Here is a 10470-nt window from a genome sequence, read left to right on the forward strand (position 1 = left end):
CTGATCATATTCAATTTTTAGTTGGTGTTCCTCAGCGAAGGTTGAATTGGTTCGCTATCACTTGTGTCACACTATTGAAATGAAAACACACCTCCCTTTTGGCACTGAGTAGTGGAACAATTTATAATTCTAAGGGTTAGTCTATCACCTTTCTCCACATAATGCCATGCTTGGCGATTATAATATAATGTGCATTATAATGTGATTTATAATATAATTATATTATATTAAATTGGTATAAATTTAAATAATATTATTTCTGGTCTCTGGAGTCTTTGGAATAACATAGCTGTCAATGTGTTTGTTTTGGATAATATTTTCTTGTGATTTGGCCCTGTAGTCACAGCAGTACATACATGTACATTGTAAGTATAACAGGTCAGGCTTAAAGCCATTGAGGGATTCTGTAGTTGTTAACATCCAATGGCTGCAGGCACATGCTGAGTACATGGTCAAATCATTACTCGTGTGAGAAATTTACAATTTGCAATAAGGGCTAATTTTTCACAAATTGCATTCTCATGTCAATTCATTTGAATATGAAAATGTGATGAGGAGCTGGGCAAGCTCAGAGCTGATGTAATGCACAATCACTGTTTTTAGGTTTTTAAGGTTTGTTTATTTAATGTAGTCTGAAGGCCCAGTAGCCATTTGCTTGATATAAGGTGTGATATGCTTAATAGTGTGTTACTATTTGGCCATAAACACCTCCCATGCAACATGGAGAAAAACATGAGCCTTCTGAGTGGGGTGTGCCCTCACACTCAGCTTTGAGCCACTCTCAGAAACAAAGGAATTTGTTTTATAAAATCATCACTTTCAATCTGTGTATCAGTTTCAGATTTGTAAGCTTATCATCTATTGTTTGACTGCAGTCAAGGGGAGTTCTGCTTTGTAGTAGTTAGTCCTCAAGAGCTGAGGTATAATTTTGGCCTCAATGAAGCTTTCTTTGAAGCTCTTTTATCTGTGTTGTGAGTTTTATCACACTGTTTTGCCCAACTTGCTTTTCATATATAAATGTATCAACTTAAATTGCCTTCTATTTTCCCAATTGTTTATAAATTTAGACTTTTATTCTGTTTGTTCATTCTCATGAAAAAGTTGCTCATTTGTTGCAATGAAGCACATAAAACAATAGAGAAGGCAGTTTGCAGATTCAAATTTTAGCTTCTAATTTCTCTCTGTTGAGTACCAGAATATAATTTGGATGATGGTATTCTAATTTTAAGTTTCATCTCTTGTTGCTTAGGCAAACAAAGATATATTTCCATTTCAGAACAAGGGATGTCATTCCTTGTCTACGCTGCCACTATCATGTCCCTGATAAGTTGTTTTGTCTAATTCCTAACCCACCGGATCCGTTCTCCGTTCTCCGGTCTCCGGTCTAACAATATGAGCATTCCGGCTCATTCTACAAAAGTGTATATTTGGGGTGCGTCTGTCTTTCCCTCAATATTTCTACAAGGCAAATAAGAATTGACTTACCACAGCAGCTGGAGAAAGAGAAGGAGATGATCAAACCTCTTGTTCAGTGCAGTTCATATTGCGCTGAAAGGACGTCACTCGCTTGCTTAGGAGATCACGGAGGATGGTCACCACTTTGTAAGGTCCATGAATTTGGTCCAAGGACGGTATCCAATCGTGGATGAAGGTTTCCTGCGTGTTCGGTCTTTTCAGCGCGCAAAGTTATTAAATTTAGGTTAAATTCAAATCTGACTCCATTTTATTAACTAATCTGACTCCATTTTATTATGACCTTGAAATTAGGTTGAAAGGCAAATTGGTCATTTATCTGTCCCTAATTATTCTGACATTTGATTATTCTAGTTAATTCTTTAATTTATATTTACTCGTTCATTAGGAATCTATGTCGCTCAGGGTGTATCATGCCGGCCGATGTAAGTTACGTGTACCCCACGATCACAAACTCTCCAGTCTGATCATTAGTCAGAGGTTATGACTAACTATTTAATAGGTTGCCCATGCTTACCATTATTTAAATAGTGGTTCTGTTTAGCCCCCTACAGTCACCCATGTAACAACTTAGTTAAAGCTCAAACAATAATCAGAGGTTATGGCTAGCACTATGATACTTCAATAGTGTTTTTATCTAGCCCCCTATAGTTAGTATAACTGCATAACAACTTGAATAAAGCTTAGACAATAACCAGAGGTTATGGCTAGTACTATGAAATATGCCCAAACCATGCTAGTATTTAGATAGTATTTTACCTAGCCCCCCATAGTAGATTCAACTGTATAACAACTTAACTAAAGTCAAGCAGTTAGTCGGAAATCTATAATCTCACCTGATGTGCCCCATGCTCCATCTAACCTGAGATTTAGTATGTACTAACCCTGGACGCAGATTTGCAGTAACACATGCCTTCACTTAATCTACTTGAGAAAATAATTTCAGAGTAAGTCAGAATAAATTCAAATATAACAATTTATTATCAGTCAGGTAAATATGTATTATGCCAATTATACAGCCAATTCAAAGATATCAAATCAATACAAAACATCAAAATCTCAAAGATGAATCTAAGAGTAAGCATACCTGATTTGAGAAAAATACATAGTATGAAGTGTGCGAACACTTCATCCTATGGGCTCATTCCGGCTACAGAAGGCCCTGATCCTTTTGCAACATTTCCTTAAGTACCTCAGACCAGGACCAACATCCTCCAAGATGGAGACAGGAGCTAACAACTGGAATTTAACACCTTTTGGGACAGAAGGCAATTTTCATGAAAGACACTGGGAACTGACTATACCTCTACAGTGTGCAAAATATCTCTAAATTCTTAGGATCTGTATTACCTTTTAGTTTACTTATAAGAATGAGAATGGATGGATTTGACCAGCGGTAGATTATGTCAGACCATTTTATATATATTTTTAAGACTATACATAGTATCAGTTCTGTTTTGATTCTTTCTTTGACTTGAAATGTTTTATGTTATCTTTTAATAGCAGCGAAGCAATGCTCTGTATTAATATTTTGAGGTTTTAGAAACAAGCAGTCTGCAAAAGTTTGGATTTATGGAAATATTAAATTCTATGTTCTGGAAAGTATATAAGACAAGAATGTATTACTAAATTTAAATGACAAGAGGGGAATAAAGCCTCATTTTAATAGATCCTGCTCAATTACACATCACAAACTGACACAGTTTAGTATGCTGGAAATATTTTATTTGAAGCTGAAGCTACACAGGACAGAGTAACCCACACCATGAAACAATTACTTGAGTTTCCAAATGAGAAAAAAAAAAAAAAAAAGATTAATGACTGTTTAGAATGACATTTGCAATCTCTCAAACTCATAGATGCCAATTCCCCCCCCCCCAAAAAATAAAAAAATCAGAAAAGATGAAAAGACAACAGTGTCTTGTGTAAAGCGTAAGTGCAATTGGCCTGCATCATGACTAAATGCACTGTGAGAAGTTTAATGTTTACAGCTTGTAGGTTAAGAGAAACTAACAGCCGTTATCTAATTCTGCAATTCAGTTTTATGTTAGTGCTTTATATTCAGCGGAGCCATGACAATTCCTTGACGTTTGTTTTAGTAATTTGATTGGTTTAACAGTGCTGTTTGACAGCAATGTTGGCGCATCCATGCACCTGAGTGAGCTGAGGAGAATCAAATGAGGCCAGAAGTTTATGTGAGCCGTGACACTTGGGAATAAACTTCTCCGTCAGGCACACTGTGGCATGCCCTGCAATGTCACTGTGAAAGAAAGAAAAAGATTATTTAATACTACTGTGATTATTATATTGTACTTTCTTTTTTTTAATTTAAAAAATAATCACTGTTTAGCAATAATAATTTATATAATTAAGTGAAAATTAAAAAGAATGCAAAATGAATTTATTATTTGTGACCATGGACCACAAAACCGTCAATAAGGGTCAATTTTTCGAAATTGATATTTGTACATCATCTGAAAGCTGAATAAATAAGATTTGTATGGTTTGTTATGGTAGGGCAATATTTGGCCGAGATACAACTATTTGAAAATCTGGAATCTGAGGGTGCAAAAAAAAATTAAATATTGATAAAATCGCCTTTAAAGTTGTCCAAATGAAGTTCTTAGAAATGCATATTACTAATCAAAAGTTAAGTTTTAATATATTTACAGTAGGAAATATACAAAATATCTTCATGGAACATGCTCTTTACATAATGTCCTAATGATTTTTGGCATAAAAGAAAAATCAATAATTTTGACCCATACAATGTATATTGCATGGTACTTAAGGCTATTGCAACAAATATACCCAGCGACTAAAGACTGGTTTTGTGGTGCAGGGTCACATTTAATTAAACAATTAATGGAATTAATTTTACCCATAGTTGACAACTCTGGCATGCGGCAGTCCAAGTCCCGCAAAACGGAATACACTGTTCCTCAGGACACAAGGCAGTGGATTCTGGAAAGTGACTTTGACTGGCACTTCTTGACCCAAGACAGCATCACAAACAGGCTGAGAAGAACCACATACAAGACACAATTTAGCACTAAAAGATTCCAAACAATCAAAAGATTTATCAGTTGAACCATAACTTTGAACTCACAGCGATAACAAGGTCTGGTGTGCGCAGTCTGAAGCTGTACTGGGTGGCCAGAACCTGCTTAGTCTGAGTCACATGTCCAAAGAGGTTGAGCATCAGTGAGGCGTGATCCACCACGTGTTCCCTATACTCTTCATAACTAAGGGTCCAATCCAGAGTTCTGCCTATAGTGGTTAAACGTGACAAATATTGAATGAATTCTCAGGTCTCTTTACCCATAAACTATGTTTTAGCAACTGGGAGGTCTCATCTATTGCAACTGTTACAATTCTTTTTTTTTAATTACTCACATTCAGAGGAATTGAGCTCAATGCATGTGTGGTCTCTCTTCAGGAAGGTCTTCCTTACTCCGGTGTAGTACATGGCTGCAGCGTGGCTGTGGAGGGTGATGCTACGAGCTGAGCTGCAATTGTTTCTTAGATTGATGCAAAGCACGGCTTCTTTGCCAATATATGGTCCATCCCCTTTCAGGCTAACTTCACAGACAACATCCGCAGCACTGGGCAGTGGGTATGTAGATCTTCTTAAGCCATGACGAACAGCTGTTTCCAAAGCAGTTAACTTCTCAGAAGAACCTAATCAATGAAAGTAGAAGGAAAATTTAGAGAGGAATGAATCACAGAAGAAACACCAACCTTCATCACTAGTATAAGCACCATGGTGTTGAGAGCTGAACTGGATGTTTTAAGAGACATGCATGTGGTTTTTACCAAGTGGGTGTTTGTAGAGGTTTGTGATGTCTATACGTTGATCTGAGCCGATAGCCTTGGTGCTGATGCAGTGACCTACTACATCCTTCTCAACGTGGACAACACCAAATGTACCATCACATCTCCGCTGCCAGTAAACTTTATCATTATTCACCTAGAGCACAAAGAGACAAACAAGAATCATAAGTTATATGTCATTATAATCACTGTATGATACAATGGTAAGTTAAAGGAATTAACGCACTTCGGCGAAAATGAAGGGCGCATTATGCTTCATGAAGACCTGCCCGCTGCGGATCGCAGCAACAGAGGTGGGGCCGCAGCGGAATAAGCCCTGGCTGGTCAGTTGAGGAGTGGAATCAAGCACCTGCCAACCTCCGAAACCAGATGGTAGGTCTGATCTAGTCATCCAGGCCTCATTCCACACGTGGTAGTTCCTACATGGAAGAGAACATGAAAGAAATATAAACACATAATGCACATTCAGAGGAACTCTTTAGGACATCACAAACGGTAATGTCACTTACCAGATTGAATCACGGTTCATGTGGTCCATCAGCTGGAATTTCTCATCGAAATAGACGTCAGTTGTCAAACTAACATCAGTGTCATGAGCAGAAAAGAAGTTTGAAACTGGGCGAGCAGGAATACCCAAACACCTCAACACTACGAGAAAGAGAAGAAGAATATAAGTGCATTACATCTACAATCATTTTCTCAAAACTTTTTCTCCTCGTCCAGTCTGCAGGAAGTCTTACGTGTGTTGGTGACTCCAGCAAAGGCCAAGCTCTGTCCATATCTGACAGGTATTCCTCCACATTTGTAGTATTGTCTCAGGATGGCACTGCTGCTGCACCAGGATGTCGGAGCAATTCCATCTCCATAGCAGTTTGACCAGTTACCCATCAGCACACCACAGTTTTTGTTGGCAATAACCTGACAAGGAGAGATGATTAAAACTATTTTCACGAGTTCACACTTACATATAATAAACTGAGTAAAGGTTATGCATATTTGGTGTGCTGTCCAGGGAGAGGGCTCTGAGCTCGGTAATTACTCCCGAGCCCAGGGTACTCCCCCTGTCCAGGGAGAGGGGTCCGAGCTCGGCATTTAGCCCGGACCCAGAGCGTTCCCCCCGAGTGCTCCTCCCTGTGCTGGGGTAGAAACGGGCATGAAGGTGAGGAGTCAGGGTGGTGGAGGGATGCTGGAAGACGCGAGATATTGAAGGTAAGACTGCTTTGATTATTTATAGGGGTTCTCTCTCGTGCTGATTGGATAGGTGATGTAATTACTGATGATGAATTGGCCGTGTTAATTATCTGTACATACTGCTCCCTAATGCAGAAACCACACTCAGAAGAGAACAAATCAGAACATTGTAAAGGCTTTCCAACATGAAATCAGGGTATTGATAAGAAGAAAATGAAGACTCACCATGTCAGACAACACTCTGGAAATGTTAATGGGGTTTGCCCATCCTGAGCAAGGTGTACCGCTCCTCTCCAACACATACATACATGCAGGCAAGATTCCCTCCTCAAACTAAAAATCAGACACAGGAGAGAGGAAATTGAAAAATTTGCCATGCTGTCTCTTGTAGAGTAGAGCTTATTCTGTAGAATTATATCTCAGATGCTTCAAGAGAAATGGAATTTCAAAAGACATTTCCAGCAGAAACCCCAATAGGTTCCAACACTTTTAATGCACACCCTTGTTATTTATGGGGTCACATAGAAACTAGAAAAATAAAAATTTTGTTGTTTGTGCCATTTTCTTGTGACACACTATTCCCACTGAAATCAGTGGATTCACAGCGGCTCTCTGACATAATGTTAACTCAGGTGTAAGCACTTTTGTAATGAGTTAGTGAAAGTCTGGCCCTTACTTGACCAAAGTGCCATGTTTTGCAGCCAATCTGCTGCTTAGTTCCATAGTAGATTCTGCCCATGTCATTCAGCACATACTCAGCTCTCTCCGCCTCATCACTCAGGTACACACAGTCATCTGATAAAGAGAACATTGCACTTTAAGCAAATATTCAGGTTCATGATTATTTTAAAGTGTAATGAAACGCATACCTTTACACCAGGGGTTGAACAGCATGTAAATGTCATTTTCAGGAACATAAGGTAAAGTGAATCTGCCTCCTGCACAGTGTGTCACGACACTGAGTTGGTATCGTCCAACGCAAGCAGTCGAAAGAGAGTGCACAGACAGTCTGATTCGGTTTTGTACTCGTTCCACAATCTTTGCCCCCCAGCAGCCACTACTGAATTCTTCCACTATTGGAACGATCACATGTGTGCCGTCCCGGATGGATGGGATGTGACCTGTAAAACACACAGAAGAACAAGAGATTTCAATGATGGTAGAAATGTTGGTTCAGCTTCTCACGTTTTCTTCCTGTACATGTTATTTCTTGCCATGTTTCCGCATTCTTTGGTCATAACCAACCTAGTTTGAGCTCCAGGTGAAGCTTGTCAGAACTGGGATTGAAAGGACGGCACAGATCAACCCACATATTGAAAGACTGTCCTCTGCGGACGATGAGACGATCATCATGGAAAAAATGTGTGTGATGCTCCTGACGATTCAGTCCAGTCCTGCATGTGATAAGGTCAACCTTACTCACCCGGAGGAGAGCACCTGAGAAAATGAAAAAAAGCAGAAAACAGGTAATTTATTATCAAACAAATAAGTTATGAGTAAGAATAACACATTTCCCATCATGCACTGCAGAACAAAGAAACAGAAAACACAAAGTCTCTTACTCTCTACTCCACAGACTCGTGTGCCTGCGAAATCATCCACATATCCCTTGACAACAACTTCCTTTTTCTCATATTCATGGCTTGTAGTGACAGAGCTGCAAGAAGTAGTGTGTGGAGTAACGAAAGGAGTAGCGCATGAGTTAACATAAGGGCTGACGTATGAGTCAACACCAGAGTCAACATATGGGTGAGAATAAGAGATAGCGTAAGGGTTAACACCAGAGTTAACATATGGGTGAGCAAAAGACATAGCGTAAGAGTTAACACCAGAGTTAACATATGGGTGAGCATAAGACATAGCGTAAGGGTTAACACCAGAGTTAACATATGGGTGAGCATAAGACATAGCGTAAGGGTTAACACCAGAGTTAACATATGGGTGAGCATAAGAGATAGCACATGGGTTAATGGAAGGGTTGTTGTAAACCGATGAGTAGCATCCTGCTCTCCTGTAGTGATCGTCCTGCAGTCTAATGGCTGGGAAACGGCCAACGCTGCAGAGGCTTTTGCATGGGTTGTATGCAAAAGGCATGCTGCGCAAAAATGAAAGAAATGAGAGACATGAGTATGATCTGTAATCGGTCAGTAGATGGTTAATAAATTCATGAATAAGGTCTCTTTGTTCCTAAAAAAAAAAAAAAAAAAATCAGATCTCCAGTTTCTTTTTAAGCTGTTTTTACTGGACAGCAAAAACATATCATCCTAACATTAGTTTGGTTTCTTGAGAACATTAGGCTGTTCCCAAAAGGCACTTTTTTTTTTTTTAACTATATAACCATACAACCATAACTATATAATCATACCAGAAAAGAAAAGTCTTCAGAAATAATAATCCGCTAAAGATGTTGTTGGGTTTTTAACCAACTTTTGATGCACAAAAGCAGCCTATGAATTCTAGATGTCAGCTTTCTAATAGCAATTCATAATAAGTTTCAAACAGTGTCTGAGATGATTACTTACATGGTTTTAGTTCTTGTCTGTTCAAGAGAAACTGAACCAAAAACTTGAAGGTCTGCAGCAAGTGAACAGTAAGTCCTGCTTTAACCAGCTCGTTGCTCAACCTGTTGTTTGTCTCCACAGCAGACGAGATATTTATACTACATCTCCATCTCCTCCCCATCCACAGCTCATAGCTGAAGAGTGTGAGTAATTGTTCTCTTAAGAAAGAGATGAAAGGATTTTGAGTCATGTTAATTTTTACTAATTAATGGGAGAAATTAAGATCTTAGTTTAATTGTTCTGAATTTTTAAACTTTAAACTTTGAGTAATTTTCTAGTTATTTTCCAGATTAATACCTTGTCTACATCGGACGTGAGCGAAGCGAATAAGATGTAGAGAACAGTAGTAAAACTAATATGATCATATACTAAATATTCTCATTTTATTTAGTCATTCTTACAGTATATCTTGAATTGAGTGTATATATATATATATATATATATATATATGTATAATATATATATATATATATATATATTAGTATTCTCCCAAAGTTATCAGAAACATTTTGTAAGTAAAGTATGTCTGTTTATTTCTTACTGACCCTGTTTGTTAATCTTGTTATATTAAGAGAGCATGTTAAGAGATGCAAGGCAGAAAATCTTTTTATTATTATTATTATTATTAATTTATTTATTCTATAACATACATTTGAAAGAATGGAGCTCCTTTCAACATAAAGATTAAATAAGAGGTTTAAAGCAAAATTAGCTCTGATACATACAGTAATAGTGGATTATTGGATTATAGTTAAGAGTCCATTATTCTTACATTTATTTCTCATGATTTTCAGAACAAGGACGACTCTTTGATGTATGACTTTTAGTCAGTTATTAAATAGAATGACTCATAAAATTGGAAAGCAGAGTATGGAAATTCTTATGCAAGAGAATTAATGAAAAAATATGTTAAATTGTCACGTTTTTATCTTTAATTTCTTTTTTTCCTTTTCCCTGACAGAAGATAAAATGTTGCTTCAGGCCCCTACAGCGGCCCCTGAAGTAATGAGGAAAGAGATGTTTCTTATTTGAAGTGGAGGTAAGGAATATGATTTTGTAACTTGAATTCAGTATGTACCTTTGGATTGATCAAACATGTCATGATTATTATTATTTTTTTAATATAACATAATTGTTCATCATCCCCGACCTGAACCTCATGCTCCACCCAGAAGACATATGAGAAAATAAGGAGAAATAGCCTTAATAAGGCCAATTTAATCAAAATGACCAAAAATCATCCATAAATCATCAGTCCAGTACATTTTTAAAGGAACAATGACTCTACAAGGATTTAAGCAAATAGATATGACATAACTATAGTGTGTTTAGTGATTCTGGAAAACTGGATAACACTTGGATAGTCTTATAGACTGGATGGACTTACTCAGCGGTATATTATGTCAGACCA

At 37.7% G+C, this 10470-nt stretch overlaps 1 protein-coding gene across 1 annotated transcript; it reads right to left on the reverse strand.

The window, feature by feature from the left end:
- Positions 1–3350: 3350 nt before the first annotated feature.
- LOC131532274 (protein-glutamine gamma-glutamyltransferase K-like) lies at positions 3351–8592 on the reverse strand. Its single transcript, XM_058763795.1, has 13 exons — positions 8061–8592; positions 7744–7935; positions 7368–7619; positions 7175–7293; positions 6724–6831; positions 6048–6225; positions 5817–5955; positions 5534–5726; positions 5290–5443; positions 4870–5154; positions 4583–4743; positions 4355–4491; positions 3351–3733 (listed from the first exon to the last, which is right to left on the reverse strand). Exons 1-13 carry the CDS (start codon positions 8590–8592, stop codon positions 3586–3588), a joined length of 2598 nt encoding a protein of 865 aa, XP_058619778.1. The 3' UTR covers positions 3351–3585.
- Between the last annotated feature and the right edge of the window lie 1878 nt (positions 8593–10470).

This window comes from Onychostoma macrolepis, chromosome 23, assembly GCF_012432095.1.
Source record: "Onychostoma macrolepis isolate SWU-2019 chromosome 23, ASM1243209v1, whole genome shotgun sequence".
In the NCBI taxonomy this organism is placed as follows: Eukaryota; Metazoa; Chordata; class Actinopteri; order Cypriniformes; family Cyprinidae; genus Onychostoma; species Onychostoma macrolepis.